Consider the following 19,752-nt stretch of genomic DNA (forward strand, 5'->3'; position numbering starts at 1 on the left):
CACCTTTTTCTCTCTAGAGGAACTACAAGCGGCCTTGACGGCATGCAAACGATCTTCATCGCCTGGTCCGGATGGGATCACGTACATGGCTCTTTGCAACCTCGGAGAAGCAGCTCGACGGGCCCTTCTATCCGTGTACAACGACTCGTGGAGCAGCGGATTTATCCCTCATTCATGGAAATCCAGCCGCCTCGTCCCTGTGCTTAAACCAGGTAAATCTCCTCTGCACTTGACCTCTTATCGCCCCATCGCGCTTACTAGCTGTTTCGGGAAAGTGATGGAGAGGATGATTTTGACTCGCCTGGAGTGGTACCTGGAGCACCATGAGGTATACCCTCATGCTATGACGGGCTTTCGGCGTGGGAGGTCCGCAATTGATAACGTTATAGACCTGGTCTCATCTGTTCAGCATCAAAAAAGACTGAAACGTTTATCTGCGGCGTTGTTCTTGGACGTGAAAGGTGCATACGATAACGTATCACATGAAGCTATTCTGGATGTCATGGAAAATGTTGGATTAGGGGGTCGGGTTTACCAATGGATCCACAGCTATCTGAAAGGCAGAACTTTCTTTGTACAGACGGAGAATGGCACAACAACGCACCATTGCAACCACCGAGGTGTGCCTCAAGGCGGCGTTCTTAGCCCCACACTTTTCAATCTAGCGCTACTCGGCCTGGTTGATGCACTTCCAGAATCTGTCCATCTATCAATATATGCAGATGACATCTGCATCTGGGCGTCAGGCGTAACACGCCTTCATTTGCGTGCCCGGCTTCAGAGAGCGGCAAAAATAGCGACAAAGTACCTGGAAGAACGGGGACTAGAGCTGTCATCAGAGAAATGCTCGCTTATAGCATTCACGCATAAGTTTATGAGCCCATATGTTATTAAAATCAACGGACACACGATCAACTACGTGAAGACCCACCGATTCCTCGGAGTCATAGTTGATCGCGACCTCTCCTGGAGCCCTCACATCGCCCATATGAAAACTAAACTCACCATGATCACCCACGTACTGAGGTTTCTTGCTGGAAAAACGTGGGGTGCATCGGTAAAAGCAATGCTCCAACTCTACACTGTTTTGTTCCTCGGTTATATGCGATACAGCTTACCCGTGCTTTGCGGGATCCGAAGAACAAACTTGCGCGTCCTCCAGTCGATCCAAGCCCAAGCCCTGAGAATATGCCTTGGTCTCCCGAGAGGCGCGTCTACAGCAGCGACAGTCATCATTGCGCGTGATTATCCAGTCAACGCATACATCCGCGTAGACGCTTTGAGAATGCACATAAGACATTTCGCTCGGCTTCCATCTCATCACCTAGCCTCACTTCGAACTTCCAGGCCCCACTCAGCGTTCAGCGCAACTGTAGCTCAGCATTGCGCAGTGCTTCCATTGCACTTCACGCATGCAGCACAGCCGCCGATACCATTATGGTGCCTACACCCACTCAAAGCCCTTCTTACAATTCCTGGCATCCAAAATAAGAAAACGTCGTCGCATCTAGCCCTGAAACAGGCCACATTACTTTTCCTGCAAGAGAAGCACAACGGACGCCTTCACATTTACACGGATGGCTCGGTGTCATCAGTAAGCTCTGCAGGGGCGGTGGTTATTCCCGCGAGGCACATCACAATTAAATTCATGACATCGCATTTGACGTCATCGACAGCTGCAGAACTTGCAGCCATTCGTGCAGCTCTGGAGTTTATAGTGAAAGAACCTTCGGGAATTTGGTCGATCTTCTCGGACTCGAAGGCATCTCTTCAATGTCTTATATCACCCTTTCGCCATGGACCTAATGAACAGTTAGTAGCTGAAATAAGGCTTCTTCATCACCAAGCAACCGAAAAAAAGCACAGCATAGTGTATCAGTGGATACCAGGTCATTGCGGTATATATGGCAATGACCGCGCAGATGAGGCCGCTAGATCTGCACACGATGGTACCCAATACACAGCCATCCCGTTCTCAAGAACCGACGCAGCTACAAGACTTCGTTCGCTTGCACGTGACCTCACACTGGTACAGTGGAACTCGACAGACTTCACAAACGCGCGCCTGCATAACTTGGATCCCGATATGCAGCTTCGTCTTCCCCCAAGGATATCTCGAGCTGAGGAGACTCTTCTATGCCGCCTGTGGCTTGGAGTGGCTTTCACGAACGCATACTCTTATCTCATCGGGATGGCCAGCTCTCCTACATGCACTTACTGCACTTGCGAAGAAACCATCGCGCACCTTCTATGTGAGTGCACCTATTTCAACGTGCAAAGACAAGAACTCACTGCAGCTCTGGATAGACTAGACAATCGGCCTTTGTCGGAACAAACGATTCTGGGTCATTGGCCGAGCCCATCCTCAGCCCAGAAGGCTTTGAAAGCTTTGCTGCGCTTTTTGCGGACAACTGGCCTCAGAGACAGACTTTAGTGTCTTATACTCATTGATGTTGCCTTTCCTCTATCGCAATTTTTTTTTTTTGTAATTTCTCCCTCTCTTCGCAACATTTCTTTTTAACATCTTTCATTCCCCTCACCCCTTTCCCCAGCACAGGGTAGCCAGCCGGTCTAAGAACTGGCTAACCTCCCTGTCTTTCCGCTTAAACTTTCCTCCTCCTTCCTTCCTCCAGCTAATAAAAATATATTATTTGTTGTGAAGTGACCTCAAGTGACTAGTTACAAAAGTTGTAGCATCGCCCGCATGGGCGATTCGTCAAACAGCGTTCTGTCAGCACCCTACAATGTGCAGTGAAAACACCTGCCTGCACACTGCTATGCTATCGGTCGGTTTCACTCGACGCGCAGATATTTTTTTTCCCCTTCAAATCATCATAGCAACAAGCCCCTGGAGTCTTTTTATCTATCGACTGCTTTCCTTTATACGTTACACGTGCTGCTCGTCTACGAGTCTAAGAATATAAAACGTATAAAATATAGTATTCTCTTTTGATAAAGCACAGCTTCCTCGAACGTAGTGCATCTTGCTATTTCCTTCGGAACACTACATTATTATTTTCTTTTTTCAATTTTTTATTTTCTTACAGGTTGTGTGAACCACTATATGGTTTCGAAACAAAAAAATCTCCTTGTAGCTGATTATACTTCTCTAGAAGGAGAAATACATTCTAACGTACGAAGAAGCGCATACACATATCGAAAAGCTTTAGCAAGGATTGATGGCATGCACCCTTTTTCGTATGATATATTTGTAGTGTGTTTGTCGCAAAAGCTTCCTAAAGACAGTGCTTATCATTTTGCATGTTGAAGTGAAACATTTTCTTGTCATTTCTGTATACAATGACGTGTTTCCCACGAAAAGAAAACGTGGTAGAATGTAGGCGTGCTAATTGGCATCTCCTAGAGCTGTTTACTTTTTTTATAGCGTAGCTCTTGGCCACCCGTTCCTGCATTGAGCGGCTTCACCGCACCGGCGCTGGCGTAACCAGTAGACATGAAAAAGTAACCAATAGAACTAAAAAAAATAGAATGAGAAAAAATACCATTTCTGGGTATACGTGTATTACAGTTCATACAAAAGACCTGAAACGAACCACACAAGCGTTGCACCGTTTCTACAGTGCTGCTCAGCTTCTCCTCTCTTGTATGGGCCGCGCTGCATAAAGTTTCATTTATATACACTGGAGGAAACTGGCGCTAGCGTCCGTGGGAGCTGCCACACACGGTGCTTTAGCGAGCATCGGAATCAGGGGTAGTACAAGGATTTGTCTAGTCTTCCTACTTTACGCTTCTTTTGGCTTCGCGTGGATTGAGGCTGCTTTATCCCGAAACAACAATCAGCAAATGTTCAGCACTTGCGCCTAACCACCTTAATATTTGAGGCCTACCATGTCAAATCGGGTCACGAAGTTTAAAAATGGTTCATTCTCTCCTTCGAGACAAAACCGCAACAAAGCGGTAAACGAAGCCAGAAGTGCGATTCGCCACCCGCAAATATGAAGACTAGGCAAATCCGTGTACTACACGTCCTTTGCATGGTCGCTGAACGATCACAGCACCAGAGTCCCCTCTAGTTGATTTTAGGAATCTGTATGCCTCACTGCACGTGTACCCGAAGATGATAGTATACTGACTCGCTCACACTAGTTCAGAAAAAAAACTACCCAGGATAATAAAGTATTTTAACCAGTGCCCTCTGCATAGCAATCTGGTATTCTACCACAGGGGCACACCACTGCTCGAAATTCATTTGCAAAAAGACCCTCTACAGCCGTCATGTCGGTAAAGGAACCACGTTAACCTATGTAATATAGTGCGGTAAAAGAGTAAATAGCAACCAATCATCACACAATGCTAACTGCGTGACGAGTGTGTGGTTTGATGCTTAGAAATCACTGCAGAACGCTTTGCCATATTTCTTCATCGTCACCAGCCACAGGCAGCGTCACGAAAATGGGCATAATAAATACCTCGCAGATATATAGCGGCTACCTCGTTTATCCGCACAAAGGCGAATAATGGCATTTCGGGTGGTGTTATACTTCACAAAAATTAATAATGGTGCGTTCAATACCCTGCGGAAATCCTAAACTTTCTTAACACAGTTGGCCTTGCCCCTACCTGAAGCTGGGTTCATAATTCGCAGTATGGGCAGTATTATAATCGTCGTTAGCTTTTTCGTTTTCTCCTGGTGATCTATGTATTGCGTGCGTGCAACATCAGAAACGCAACAGTCATAAAAAAGGCTCTTCGGTTTTTTATAGCATTTCTTCTTGTCTCGTTAGCCAAACGTGAGGTCAACAGTGGTGTAGACCCACTACATCGCGATGCGAGACCTCGCCGCCAGAGGTCTCGCTATGCGGAATTGTATACCTAAACACACCTGCTGTCGTCTTTTGTCAGGTGTGCGATACTCGCTGCTGATATTGGTAAGGTCACACTCTACTTGGAATATCCATAGGGTCTCTCAGGTCACACAGCAAGACTCAAAACAAAGGGTCTCGAGTACGCTTGCGAGCGATACCTGTCTCCAAAGCGGCACAAACGGGTAAGAACAACGCGTGATTAGTACCTAATAAAGACCGGATGGACGATGCGGCGGATGTGATTGTCGAGCTCTATTGTACGGTGACATCTACGTGTTTGTTGCGGAAGAAGAGGCATGAATTTAGTGCTGACGTCGTAATTGCTCTTTGAACACCTTAAACCACTACCTGCAGAGTCCTAGACAAGGTATGTTCTCGTCATCTTGCGTCATACCCTCACCGAAGTTTTCTTTCTTTTTTTTTTCAAGAAAAGAGGTGTTCATATATCAAGCTGTTTATTTGGCAGTGGAAACTTAAATATACTAAGACATACTAACTTCCCCAACCAGAAGGTACATTGATTGATATGCGGGGTTTAACGTCCCAAAACCACCATATGATTATGAGAGAAGCCGTAGTGGAGGGCTCCGGAAATTTCGACCACCTGGGGTTCTTTAACCTGCACCCAAATCTGAGCACACGGGCGTACAACATTTCCGCCTCCATCGGAAATGCAGCCGCCGCAGCAGGGATTAGATCCCGCGACCTGCGGATCAGCAGCCGAGTACCTTAGCCACTAGACCACCGCGGCGGGGCCAGCCAGAAGGTAGAAACGTCAGAAGGTCATCTTTTGAAAAAAGGCGAAGAGTGTACTGAAAAAAATTTTAGTGCACGCAGAAGTAGATGAGGGTTTGGGATGAACAGCTATATAGAGAATGACTTGTTATTTCATATACTGTGTATTCCATACACAATATGTTCTATGCACAGACCTGGTGTTTTATAAACTAGAAATGTGTGCGTGTAGATGCATTACTGCAATGTGAACATCTGCAAACAACATTTTCGTTTTCTTTCAGCTTAATTGTTTCAGTGTGCTATATGTGGTTTTAGCTGCTATTTGTTCATTTTGGGCATTGTTTTGTTTTAAATCTTATAAAAATGAAGTTGCCGAGGTAATATAAACTTCAACCTCTCCACAGCATGCCAATAAAATCCTGAATTCTGAAGAGGTTTGCATGACGGTAGGCCTAGGAGGTAACAACGAATGATTATGATGCAAAACAAAATTATACTATCGGCAAGCGACACGAAATCAAAGCACACACAAAATGCGACACATCACTCAGTATGCAAGGCTTGTCAATGGGACCAGTGTTTCTGTGAAGAAGTTGCTGAGTGAAGCGCACAGGCAGCCATATCCCAAATACATTTAGTTTAAGCGGTGACATTCTTTGATGAATATCGACACAGTTTTTTTTTTATGTAAACTCATCAAGTACTGGCTATGTGGGCTGCGTTTCCCTCATGTTCTATGCAGGACGAATATGTCACTTTGTTGTTTATTTTTCTTTGGTTTGTTTAAAGACAACGTGCAGCGTCGTACGTCACATAACCATCGTGAATGACAGCTCTGTGAATTCTACAAGCTACAAAGAGACAAAAAGACGAGTGAGGAGGCACACAACAAAATAAATCTCGAAGTTCTATAGGTGGAGATATCCCTGGGCATGATAACTACCGTACACGGAAGCTTTACGTCCCAAACACAACAGCTTCATCACGTAAACGAAAGTGCACATGTACCGCACAGCAGTAGTCACCATGCGTCAAACAGTCACGCATTGAATTGCGTATGTATTTGCATAAACAAGACAAATGAAAACTCCTGCATCTCGCAGCAAACAAGCACACAAGGCAGTGTTTTCGCAAGCGTACCTGCGCAAAAACTTAATACGCAAAATTTCGTACTATTCCAGGTACGTCATGCTTCCATCTATTTCCAATTCTTTCTCTTTTTTTTCTGCGCACTGCGAGTTCCGGTTTCGCTTACTGTGTGGTCTAAAAAAGCTCATCCAAGAGCTGTCCGTTCAAAAGATGTCAAAAGCCGACATTTTCATGATTGATATGTGGAGCTTAACGTCCCAAAACCACCATATGATTATGAGATACGCAGTAGTGTTGGGCTCTGGAAATTTCGACTACCTGGACTACTTTAACGTGCACCCAAATGTGAACACACGGGCCTACAGCATTTTCGCCTCCATCAAAAATGCAGCTGCCACAGCCCCGGGAATCGATCCCACGACTTGCGGGTCAGCAGCCGAGTACCTTAGCCACTAGGCCACCGCGGAGGGCCAAGCCGATATTTCACAAAACTGAGAAAATTTTTCTCACGTTTTTCGGAAACTTATAATTTCCTGCTGTGATTCATTAGATATGAAGTGTGAATATATTTCAAAGGACCCTAAAATTAGAACTTATTTTACTCGTATTGGTGTATTACCCTTTTCCTATACCAGAAGCACGACGTTTTCCAAGAGAAAACGTTTGGAAAGCGAGAAAACATGCAAAAACAGATTGTTACCTCACAGATTTTTTAAAGCGTCTGCTAGAGCTTACGTAGTTATTGATAAGTAAAAATAAAGTACATTATCGTCTGAAGGCGCCTAGGACCTAACGTATCGAAGATGAAAAACTGTAAAATAACAATGTGAAAAACGACGGAGGAACACACAAAGACAAACAAGCGCTATTTGTCTCTGCATGTGCGTTCATTGTTCGCGTTGTTATAATTTTTTTAGTCGTGAATAACCAACTAGCCTGACTTATGGTCAATTCGTCATTGTGAAGTTGAAAAACTGTTGTGCCAGTGTGGCAAAAGATACGAAAAAACGCTAAAATTCAATTTCTGGAAAATTGTTTGGAGGTGTTTCAGCATGAAATGTGATAATGAACCACTGATCATTTTTTACTTCATTACCACGTGAACAATGGCGAAGTTATAACAGTAGAGTTTTCACTGGGCCTTAATAGTTGATTTCTTGCTTTCCGTTTGTGTCTCTTTCACGCAGAAGAAGTATTGTTACACTCGAACAGTTGTCTCTACAATGTACAAAATAAGCGAAACCTCAATAACCTTCACATGCAAATGTTATGTGCAATAAGCGAGTGTACAAAAACCTCACAAGTAAATTGCGGAGCACAAGATCTGAAGTCTATGTCGACTATAATGACCGAATGCGTCAGACTCGGGTTTGAATAGGCCGTCATCGCTAGAGAGAACCCCGTCAGCCGTGCTGCTCAACGGTTGCCCTTCAGGTTCCGGAAATTCATGAAAAACGCTAATGTGGATTCGGACCGTCATAGTCGCACACTCCGTACGCACGAAAACATAAAATGAAAGGCCAGCTACGTAGACGCGTCGTGCCCTTCACCCTCTCTCCTACTTTCGACGAGAATCCTCGCCTCTCTGACGCAAACGCCGCCTTCGCAAACTTCAGCTGTTCGACAACGTGCATGTATACAACCACTTTCGGCACAAATCCTCCGTTTATTGTTCGCACATAATGACAGCCAGTTTGACGCTACCTAAGCTCCATACAACCTAACCGCGTGCCTTGCATCCAAGCAATCCCCCGCGGTAGGCATAGTCTACTGTTCTTAGTTGTTTTTTTTTTTACTTTAATTTCGCACGTGTTAGCTGTTTCAGTGGCTGTTGGCAAGCAGCTTCTGATTTCCGATCGTGCGCTTCCCGCTTACGCGTTTTCTTTTTTCTTGCTGGCGCGCAGTTGACGGCTGCCGCGCACCGCTGCGAGGCAACCTGGGAAACCATTTTTTTCCCGCTTACGAAAGAGCAGCTGAGCCTCGGCTATTCTGCCACGGACGCAACAGAAGGTGAGTGGACTAACTCGACAACGCAATACTACTGAACGCACACAATGCCGCGTGCTGGCGATCGGGAGTTAAGGTGCAATAAATAGCCACAGCTAATGTGCGGAACATTTTTTTTATCCAACTGCATCTCCAATTCAAGAAGCATATTCATGCAGAATCTCCCTTTGTAAATGATGCGTGAGCGTAGTGTTGATGGAGGTTGAGACCTCATTTATAATGTAAATCCGAGTGGCCACGGCATAGCATTTGTCTTCTTTCCGTCATTTGTCAGCGTATGGAACAGCTTCATGGTAGGCTAGTTTGTCGGCCGCCGAAATGTATGTTTGGCATCGAGTGCTTTGAATGCTGGAATTTTCCTACGTGTGCAATCCTTCATATCGGCTTTAAATGTTTTCCTAAGGGGGGCTCTCGTTCCAATGCCATCAATACCAACAAATTGCACAGAGCCTTTGAAGACAGTCTTTTTGAACATTGTTTTGCATCACGCGTATTTATATAGTTCACATAGATAGACATTATTGGAGGGTGGATGTGTAGCGCAGTGAGTAAGTCAAAGGAATCACGACTTTTTGAAGTTGATCCGCACAGAAAATTTTCAATAGCGACAGATCTCCAACGGCACGTACAGACGTTAATCCACAGACTTTGACTGGAAGGAGCATACACAGTTTCCTGCACAAAATACATCGATCCAACTCCACAGAATGGCACTGTGGTCATGCGAAAAAATCTATTCGCCATATCTTTCTGGAGTGCGTAAAGCACGGAAATGAAAGACAAAAATTAAGAAACGGACAGATGGCCCCTCACATTCAAGGAATTACTTAGACCATCGCCAGAGATGCATCTTCAAAAAAAGGCGAACACCTTCATTACAGACTTCTTAGTTGAGACCGGACTGGATAAGCGCTTGTGATATACAGCTAGTGGTTGACATATATGAAATGATGTTTCAGTGCATATACTGAGAGTAGAAATAGAAAGGTGTGCGTGTGAACATTTCATGACAGTGCTAACTGCTGCAAGCCGACGGTACATATACACGTTATTTTAACTGGTTTCAGAGTCCTATTAGTAATTTTTTGGGTCTTTTTTTCGTTTTGCTGATTTTTTCTTTGGGTGCCATTCAGTGTTTTTTTTTTCACTGCAGAACTTACCGATATAAAGTAGCCCAGGTAATCTGGACGTCGACCTTTCCACAGCTAAAAAGGTTAAACAGAACAGGACACCTGATTTCAAGGCGTGGATGCTTCAGTTAAAGCTGGCATTGCAGAGAAAGTTTCTTCTGTTTTTTTTTTTACCTCATTTCTTTATGATGGTGATCGCCTTGCGGCACATAGAGAAGAATGGGGAAACATTTTGTTCGTCCGGTGTTTGTTCCCAATATAGAAACGTCATGCTTTATCCAAATTGTGTGTAGAATGGAGGCACTTAAGTCCATTTGTCAGCACAGGAAATCCCCAAGAAAAAGCAGCGTAATGGCAACGCGAAAATAACAGGACGGTAGTTCTTGTTTTGCATTTGTTTGCTTCGAGACTTAAATCAATACGCATGGTTAGGTGTCCCAAAACCATAATGAGATTACGAGAGACACCGTAGTGGAGGGCTCTGGAAATTTCGACCACCTGGGGTTCCTTAACGTGCACACAAATCTGGGCACATGAGCCTGCATCATTTTTGCTTGCATCAAAAATGCAGCCGCTACAGCCCCGGAATCCGATCCCGCGACCTGCGGGTCAGCAGCCCTTAGCCACTGGACCACCAGAGCGGGGTGGTTTTGAGACTTTTACGTGGTGCTTATAGAGAACATAAAAGGTAAAAGAGACCGTAAGCAGAAAAAAAGAGTCTTTTTCTTTTCGTATCAGTAAATTACTCTTTGTCACTGCCACTTGAAAAAACACGCAAAAGCATGAGGCAGGCGGCGACGATACTTTCACATTTACACACCAATCGCCATACTGTCATGAATTTAGGCGGCGAATACTCGGGCCTGCGTAGTCACTAGTCGGTAGGAATTGGTATTGTCCTCTGAGAGGCCTGCATACCCGAAATTACAAAGTTTGTGTGAATTTTGTTGCGCCAATATCGCCGAAACAGGAAAGATTGACTTTTTCGCAACGTCGGGTGCAGAAAATTTGGCGTTCAATGAAACACATAAAAAAGGAACCTTATGTCTCGCTCTAGTAATATCTGATGATATTACACAAATTTTTTATGATAATAGCATATGATGCTGAAGTTCACGTAGTACGTCGTTAGTGTTTTTAGGGTACCAATGTCAGTCCAGATCGATTCATTGTTTCGATTTAGTGTCAAATTTATGTTATCTCGCCAAAATAAAGGTTTACTTAGCTAAACATTTTGAACTGTCAGCATCGCTAACGCGTCATACCCACACGGGAAGATTGGTCACCTGGCCACACCTCACTTATGCCGCTTTTCTTGTTATGGGCCATATCACAATAATGGCATGTAGCAGTCCTCGATTACATTTCTCGTAAAAAAATATTGATCTACTGCGAAGCTTTATAAACATAAATATAGTGGTTTTCGCAAACCGAATTCAAAGCTTGACAAATGTTCTCAGATGACGCGTGCCACGCACCGAGGCAAGAAATTGTTTCCGTGGCATGTCACGGAAACACGAGCCACCATTCGTGAATTCATCTCGCTGAAACACGATACGGCACTGCTCACGCAGGCATGCAGTATCTGCCTTATTGCTCAGCATCGGCTCTCCTCTTTCCGTTTTTCTCAAAAAAAAAAAAGATGCGTGCGTGTCGGCTGGGCAGCTGCATCTACGCATATCGTTCACGGCACAAACAATTCTTGTCCTTGTAATGTAGCATTGTCAAAACTCGAGCTAGTCGGTGCTTATTCATAGCGAAGAATAGCGCGAGGAAAAGCAATACAAGGAAGGTGGTCTAAGGAAATATATACGTCGTGCGGAGATTTCGCCTGCATGTATATTTTACTGAGAAGTTCAAACAGATGCGCTGACCATATTCAATGCTAGAATCTTGATAATCGCCCATTTATTGCTGATAATTATTTACATTGTGTGTTTTTTTTTATATCGGCTAGCTTCGTTGTATTAGCAACAATATGCTGATAATTATTTACATTGTGCGATTTTTTCTATATCGGCTAGCTTCGTTGTATTAGCAACAATATGCTATACTGTCTACCTCTTCAGATAGAAAACCATGAAAATCCAATCTGTGCTTTAATCTTTATTCATTCAAACCAGTAAAAATGTTTTCATAAGCAAGCTTTTCTTTTTTTTATTCTTCGTATCACTGAAGTGTCATAGATACTTGATACATAGCTTACGTATGTTCACAGGTGCCGGGGCTAAAAACCGTCGGGTGTCAACTATTGTATCGTGATGCGGGAAGTTGCAGAAATCTCGCAACGAATATCAGGACCCAAGAACTCTACCGGTTACATCAATGGTGCATTCTTCGCCGACCCATCAGATGAAGGCCCGAAAGACGTCCCAAACTACAGTGCAGACGACAACAAACAGAAGGAAGCTTCAGTGGCGCCCAAAGGGGTGTTGGCAGTGATACGCCAAAGCCGATGGATGCTACCTTTAATCTACACTCACATATGGATGTCGGCATCCTTTTCAATCATACAACCATACTTCCCACCTTTGGTGAGTATCTTTTCAACATGCTGACTACCAACGCTTAGAGCGAAAGCTGTTACGAAATCAGAACGCGGGTCATGTCCAGCGCCGTAGTTTTCCACTGCCGCTGGTGTCGGTAACCAGTATTGCAAAAATAAGAAAAAGACTCAGGAAATAGAAAACATCGAGGACACAATAAATTTCGAACGTGGGTCCACTGCGTGCCAGCCGAGTATTCTGCCACTGAGCCACGCTGCTGCTTGGAACTTGTTTCTAAACTGGCTTTATAGGCAGGATTGAGGTCGGCAAAGGGATCGCGTTAATACAAGTAATAAAGCGTTTTAGGACAACAAAGGAACAACCAGGCATTACACAATGCGAATTGCGTAACGAGTGAGTCGTCCGAAGCTCCGACCCAATAGAAATTTTCTTCTTGATCACCTAGTGACTGTGGCGCAAAGCCACTTGAGGCATAATTCTTCATCAATGTCAGCCACTGCCTAAAAAATTGCACGAATTCCTAGCAAGGGTGTAGCAGACGCCACGCTTCTCCGAAGAATGACGAAGGATAGCATAGTGAATGCTGGCCTACTACTCAAATATTATGATTATTTATGGCGTATAGTGGATACCCAGCAAGTGTGCTTGTAGCAGTCACCCAAATAGTGTTTACGAAAGGCTCTGAAAGGCTGTACTGCGCGTTCCGCACAGGCCAGGCTCTTTTTTTTTAATGGTAACTGTCTTCGTTAGTGCAGCAGATTCCTTGCCGATAAGCATCTGTAATTGTACAGTGGTAACGCACCGAACTCCACAAAAGCCTTTCAAGAAAGAAGCTTGTAAAGCTCGAGGTAACACGTCAGGTGTCCGCGACAAACCCTCCATGACGTTGCTTATCAATAACATATAGCCACAGCTGCACACCCCTCCCCCGTCAAAACTTGCAGTGCGTGCAGTGCCAGACAGGCCCCATCAATCAAGCCTGTGTAGCGGTGGCTCGTGTTTGCGCGCTGCGGTACTCAGCCCATTTTACGCGCATGCGTGCCCCACGGCTCTACATGGCTACTCTCCTAAGCAAGACTCAGTCAATGCAGTGCCACTTCCAAGCATCAACTACTGTTACATTGTAATATACATGAGTAATATTTAGTGCATGCCTGATTATAGAGAGATAAATTTTAAGCACAAATTATGGTGCATATACACCTCTCCAGGCTACGTAGAACTCTCCGAACAACTGCTTCGCATAGTTCTAAGGTTTGAACATCAAGTACCATGGTGTATAAGCTTTTGTGACCTTTACGCATAATTGAAAGATAAATATACCATTACAATTGCGAAAAGAAGGCTGGATTCTGCCAATATAACTCATGATATTTCCACTTCGGCTACTAGTCACTTAATTATCAATAAAAGCACCTAAGTTTAGGGCTGAACAGAAGCAGCAAGCCAGATATTTTTACTTAGAAAAAACTAATAACATGTAGACGAGCTTTTTTAGCCGAGCTTTCATATATTCTTGTTGTGAAAAATACAAAACAGTGCCATTTTGTCCAGTCATGCTGTTCCATGCTACGCTTTTGATATTAATAATAATAATAATAATAATAATAATAATAATAATAATAATAATTGTTTTTATTTCCACCAATACAAATTTGATGACCTTGTTTATTGGCGTCACCAGTTCAAGAAGCGAAGAGACTACTTTCTTTATTGCTACAAGGAATAATACTGCATTCTGGGTCTTCGGATGTGCTCCGCGCTGCTTTTATTGTTATTGCATGTAAAGAGACTTAACTGCCTCTGTAGCTTTCAGCCTCTATAGACAAATATGTCGACTAGCTTCAAGAAACTTCTTGGTAAATGCAACTGATCTGCGTGGCTTTTCTTCTCCAACGTCACGTTCGTAAACATTAAACTAAGCACAGCAATAAATATTGTATTGATACCTATGCTATTAATCTTTTTTTTTCTATTTCTGATAACAAGGCTGCTGCGGCTGGTTTAAAAGCCTGGAAATACGGATTCTTTTTCTCGGCCACGAAAATTGCGATGTTACTAGGATCTGTGCTAAATGAACGCCTCGTAAGTATGACGCAATGTTTTCGTATTTTCGAGATCTTTTTCCAGCCTGAAAACCTCAGCCCCTACAAGAATGTTATCTTTTTTCTAGATGGCAATTGCATCTCCACGAAAGTGCTATTTGTCAGGGCAGATTGGTTTTGTGCTATTTACTATTCTGCTCGGGTAAGTTCTCCGCCTGTTTTTGCGCACTTACGCTAGTTGGCTGTAAATGTACTCTGGGCACTGTTCGCTGTGTATATATGCGTAAAAATGCAGCACATTGGAAAACCACAACCTGATTAGTAGTAAAACTTTTTTGTTCGCCCGTTCGACAAGCTTGCTATTTCTTGTGAATGTGATAAATGTTTTCATTGTCTCGGCAACTTGATTAATGCCTAATAAGGACTTTGCTTTATAACACTGATAAGACAGTGTCGAAAAAAGTGAACGCAAACACATAGTGCTTTGAGGTGCCCGGTGACAAGCTCTTTGTGTCCGCACTACATATACGTAAAATGGCTCTCTGTACCAGAGTTACCTATGCGACACCGCTATTGTTTATCAAGATATTCGTAAGAATTTTTCATTGTAAAAATATTGATAGAAGCGAGTGACAAAACAGGCAGCCGTAGGCCAACGGTTTCTATTCAACAAACGAGCCAAATACTGACGCCTTGGTTTCATTTATACATTTCTGAAACTTGAGCAGCCACCGCTGGTTGCAATGTTCGATTAGCTTAGTTTCAACGGCAAAGCAATCACACAAGCGGCTATATATAACGAAGACGAAAGAGTGCATGGCGTTTGTTGGTTTGACACTATTCATTCACTAATCTTTCGTCTGGTGGACCAGATTTTGTAAAGCTGACAAAGTCTCGTCCACCAATGCTAGTAAATATGCCGTGGCAAAACAACGAATGTCGTATTTTCTTTCTTCTTATTATTGTATTAGGGAAGTCATATACCGCCCAAACAATACGACGGTTTACGTCACGTCTAAGCCTCTCATACAGGAGCCTTGTTAACAATAACGCCTCAAGAATGGCATAGCATGTTTAATTGAGGAAGAAAGTGTGAGTTTATGGGCTCGTTTTCGTTGCTAGACACAATAATAATGCGAACTAACCGACCATGTTGCCAAGAAACGTATAGGTAATGTTATTTGAAGTAATTGTAAATAAAATGTGAAGAAACAAAACTAGAAGGAAATATAAATTGCCACCGGCAGGATCCGAACTGCCTGCAACCTTCAAATAACGCGTACGGTTGCCCACGACTGAACTATGGGGGCAGTCATCCCTCCGTCCACTTTATAGGGTATATAGATGCATTAAACAAGGGTGTGTCATTCAGCGCCCTCTGTTGCCATCACGCCGAGTGTGGAAAACTTTTTTTTTGCGTATTTGGCATCACGTAGTGCGTGATCTCATTATGAGATATCAGATTGCTACATAATTTGACGCTGAAGATACCTTATGCGCCTGCCTTTCCAGTTTTTGTAGACTGCGTTAACGTATTGTACTCCTCTTGCAGGTCAATGTACTGGTCACCGGGCGGCAACACTTTCCTTGGCCTCTCTTTAGTGCTCGCCATCATCGGCGGCTTCTTTTCAACGGTGTACGTCGTTTCGGCGTACACAGTTGTCACTGCCGAGTTTCCTGCGCACACCGGTCTCATAATTGTACGTGACGTCTTCCTCAAAATGTTTCATTGTCCGCCGCAGTGGATCAGTGCCTGCGGTGCTCTGACCAAAAGGTCGTGGGTTCGATCCCGGCCGATGCGGTAGCGTTTCAGTAAAGGCGAAACGGTAGAGGCGCGCGCACTGTGCAAATTAAGTGCTCTTTAAAGGTCACTGGATGGCCAAAATTTACGGAGCCTTCCTCTACGGCATACCTCGTAATCATACGTGGTTTTGGGGCCTGAACTCCCATATATTATAATTTCGTAGTTTTTAGTGCGAACTAGCTGCATCGTTCTGCTTGGTCCAGTTTTAACGACTTGTATTTTTTTAATGTGCCTACGTGTAAATAATTCCTAATTGTGAAACATGTGACTTGAGATCATTAGCGTAAGAAATTCTCCAGATCGCACGTATACTTTGGGAATCGACGTTATGCGAAGCATGTGGATAGAAGGTAAATTTGTTGTAATTTTAGCAATGAGTTGCACGTTATGAAATGACACCAAATATATGTACAAATGCTACACGCACAGACATATGTTGAACAGGCGCAGATGTTTATATAACTTGTTGTTTGCACTTGCGCAACAATGCCAATAAGAACATGAGTATTAGCAACACCAGAAGCGATAAGCTTATATAAAGCACTGGGGCTCGCGAGTATGGTAGCCGTGGACTCTGTTACATAAATCAACTGCAACGCATGGCAGCTAACTTCAATTGAAGTTAACCAAAAGGGACGGCTGTACCACAGCAGTACATATTTATTGTGATAGATTAATTGATTGATTGATAGGTGGGGTTTAACGTCCCAAAACAGCCATATGATTATGAGAGACGCCGTAGTGGAGGGCTCCGGAAATTTCGACCACCTGGGGTTCTTTAACGTGCACCCAAATCTGAGCACACGGGACTACAACATTTCCGCCTCCATCGGAAATGCTGCCGCAATGTGAAGCAAAATGAACTCTGCGAGCGAGATGGTGCTGATTAATTACGGCGTAAACGTAGCGCACAAAAAAAGACAAGGACAAGAAAGTGAACACCACAAGCGCTTATTCGAAAATATGCAGCATCTACCTTAACACTCAACAAAATCCAGCGCATGCGCATCGTGTGCAACGAAAAGACAAGAAATCAAAACAAGAACACACCTCCTGCACCCCGTTCCCCACCGGTCTACTCCCTTTTCTTGAGTAGTATCGATTCATTTTCCGATAAGGCCAAAGAAGGAGTACTAACACACATAGAAGCCCTCGCATTAATATGGAAAACCTCGGCAAATTCTAGTGTCGTACGATCGTGGTGTCTGAACACGATCTCCACCGCGGAGAATTGCGCATCGCACTGGCACTCAGCGCAGTGCATGGCCAGGTGGATTAGGGCTCTCTCCTGCAAGGAAGACTGATGCTCTCTAAGACGTATGTTTAAATATCGGACTGTCTGGCCGACGTAAACATGATCACAACGACAGAAGAATGCAGTAGACGACGCTGGCCCTACACGACACGAGCCTAACCTTGTGGTTCATGAAGCAACCGGGCGTCCCGACGTTATCAAGCTTGTTGCCGACCATTGAACATAGTCAACTCACAACTGAAAGCAATGAAGCTTACAGTTGCGAGTAAGCGCTTGTGCTGTTAACTTTCTTCTCATTCTCTTTTTTTTTGTGCTACATTTACGCCGTAAAGACTTATGTAATGCTTATAAAATTAGATAGTCAGCAATGCAACGACAACTGATGTTTCACGAACATTGAAGGTTCTTTGAAAAGCAGTGACGCGACCTGGCGTGGCTCTGTGGTATACAATGCTTGATTGCCGCGCAGAATGCTGATGTTCGATTTCTGCTTGGACCCTCCTGACATTTATTCTTCGTATTTTCTGGTCAATGCTGTCTATGTTAGGTGTTTCTTAATGCTCACGCGTTAAAATTACCCACGTGTGTTCTGTTCATTCCAAGAGAGAAACTTAGTGTCAATCTCCTGTGTCATACCCGCACGCAGGTACGTGCTAACACACATACATACCTACATACATACATACATTCATACATACATACATACATACATACATACATACATACATACATACATACATACATACATACATACATACATACATACATACATACATACATACATACATACATACATACATACATACATACATACATACATACATACATACATACATACAGACGATAGATAGATAGATAGATAGATAGATAGATAGATAGATAGATAGATAGATAGATAGATAGATAGATAGATAGATAGATAGATAGATAGATAGATAGATAGATAGATAGATAGATAGATAGATAGATAGATAGATAGATAGATAGATAGATAGATAGATAGATAGATAGATAGATAGATAGATAGATAGATAGATAGATAGATAGATAGCCGGAGTACGTTTAAAAGGAACTCTTAAATGCCTCTCACCCTACTGAGCAAGCGCAATGAGCTCGTAAAGCAAATCCTAACGATCACTTACAAAACTGAAGCTCGCTGTTGTGTGCGAATTCGGGAATTCGGTTAAAGACCTTGCTAATTACTCCAGAAAGGAGCAGCTCAGCTAAACAAGTTTTAGATTTTCCGCTCTTACATTACGTAGAATTCTTCCATTACACGTAGCACAGTCAACCAATCTGATTGAATATGTCCCGTCTATACGCCCCTGAATCTGTGCTGGACAGTGACCGTTGTCTGCCTGTGTTACAACGCACTTCGTGTTGGCGCGAGCTTCGCGACATTTATATTTCATGGTTTCTCATGTAGGACGTAATAAATTGTGCTAGCTGCTTTCTGTGCTGCAGATCTGGAGAGTGGGGCCTGTAAAGCTGTGAAATTTTGTAAAACGTATAGGAAAACTTTGGAACAGAGTCATTCCAACTCGTCGCCGAAATGTTTTACTTTATTAACGCAGAATGCAATCACCACATTGAAATTCAAAAGTACTACATCTTTTCAACCAGAAAAAATTTGTTGCCATGAAACTAATGCAGCCACGGCAATGCTAATAGTGTTCCGAAAGAAATTGTAAGCAAATTATTGTGAGGTTCACTTAAGCGAGATACTGTAACTAAAACTGTCTAAAACAACAAATTTGTTGCTCCACCATTGTTCCAAAATATCTACATGTAAAAACACGAACTTGGAACACGTTCCGTTTTTCCAGTCAACAATGGAATTCCTGTGGGGCTCAGGAAGTATGATCGGGTGCGGCATCAGTGGACTGCTAATTGACGTAAGTAAAAAGATAGCTCAACCGCAACTAAGTTTTCACCTGAATTTTACTACAAGCATATTGAACTTGTGCCGTTTATCTCTTTGGTCTTTAGGCCTGGGCTTATCCTCTGCCTTTCTTCGTGCTCGCTTTACTGTCGAGCTTTTCACTCCCGTGGACAACACGATCACATAGAATACCAGACAAACCGTTAAAAGGTGAGAAAAAGTTTCCGATTTTCGGTGGAACACCAGAAATTGCGAGTAAGCACAGATTTCCAGGACCTTAATGTCAGGAAGTGCTAGACTGAGTTCTGAGACAAATAACCTTGAATCATGTCCCTCTTGGACCGTAACGCTTACGAAGTGACACATGGTATTTTATTTATTTTATTTTTATTTTATTTATTTAGGAATACTGCAGGCCTTAATAGGCCCAGGCAGGAGGGGAAAAGTACGAACAAAAGTACAAAGTCTG

At 43.4% G+C, this 19,752-nt stretch overlaps 1 protein-coding gene across 1 annotated transcript in view; it reads left to right on the forward strand.

Annotated features, from left to right (window-relative positions):
- The first annotated feature begins 8,278 nt into the window (after window positions 1-8,278).
- The window catches only part of LOC119175034 (MFS-type transporter SLC18B1), a 49,754-nt gene continuing 38,280 nt past the window's right edge, over window positions 8,279-19,752 (forward strand). Inside the window, exons 1-8 of the mRNA XM_037426208.2 lie at window positions 8,279-8,409; window positions 8,558-8,663; window positions 12,009-12,324; window positions 14,287-14,382; window positions 14,471-14,544; window positions 15,895-16,042; window positions 19,228-19,296; window positions 19,391-19,493. Of these exons, the coding sequence (XP_037282105.2) occupies window positions 12,052-12,324; window positions 14,287-14,382; window positions 14,471-14,544; window positions 15,895-16,042; window positions 19,228-19,296; window positions 19,391-19,493 (763 nt within the window). The 5' untranslated portion in view covers window positions 8,279-8,409; window positions 8,558-8,663; window positions 12,009-12,051. The remainder of the gene's footprint in view (window positions 8,410-8,557; window positions 8,664-12,008; window positions 12,325-14,286; window positions 14,383-14,470; window positions 14,545-15,894; window positions 16,043-19,227; window positions 19,297-19,390; window positions 19,494-19,752) is intronic.

The sequence above is a fragment of the Rhipicephalus microplus genome, chromosome 5 (genome assembly GCF_043290135.1).
Source record: "Rhipicephalus microplus isolate Deutch F79 chromosome 5, USDA_Rmic, whole genome shotgun sequence".
NCBI lineage: Eukaryota > Metazoa > Arthropoda > Arachnida > Ixodida > Ixodidae > Rhipicephalus > Rhipicephalus microplus.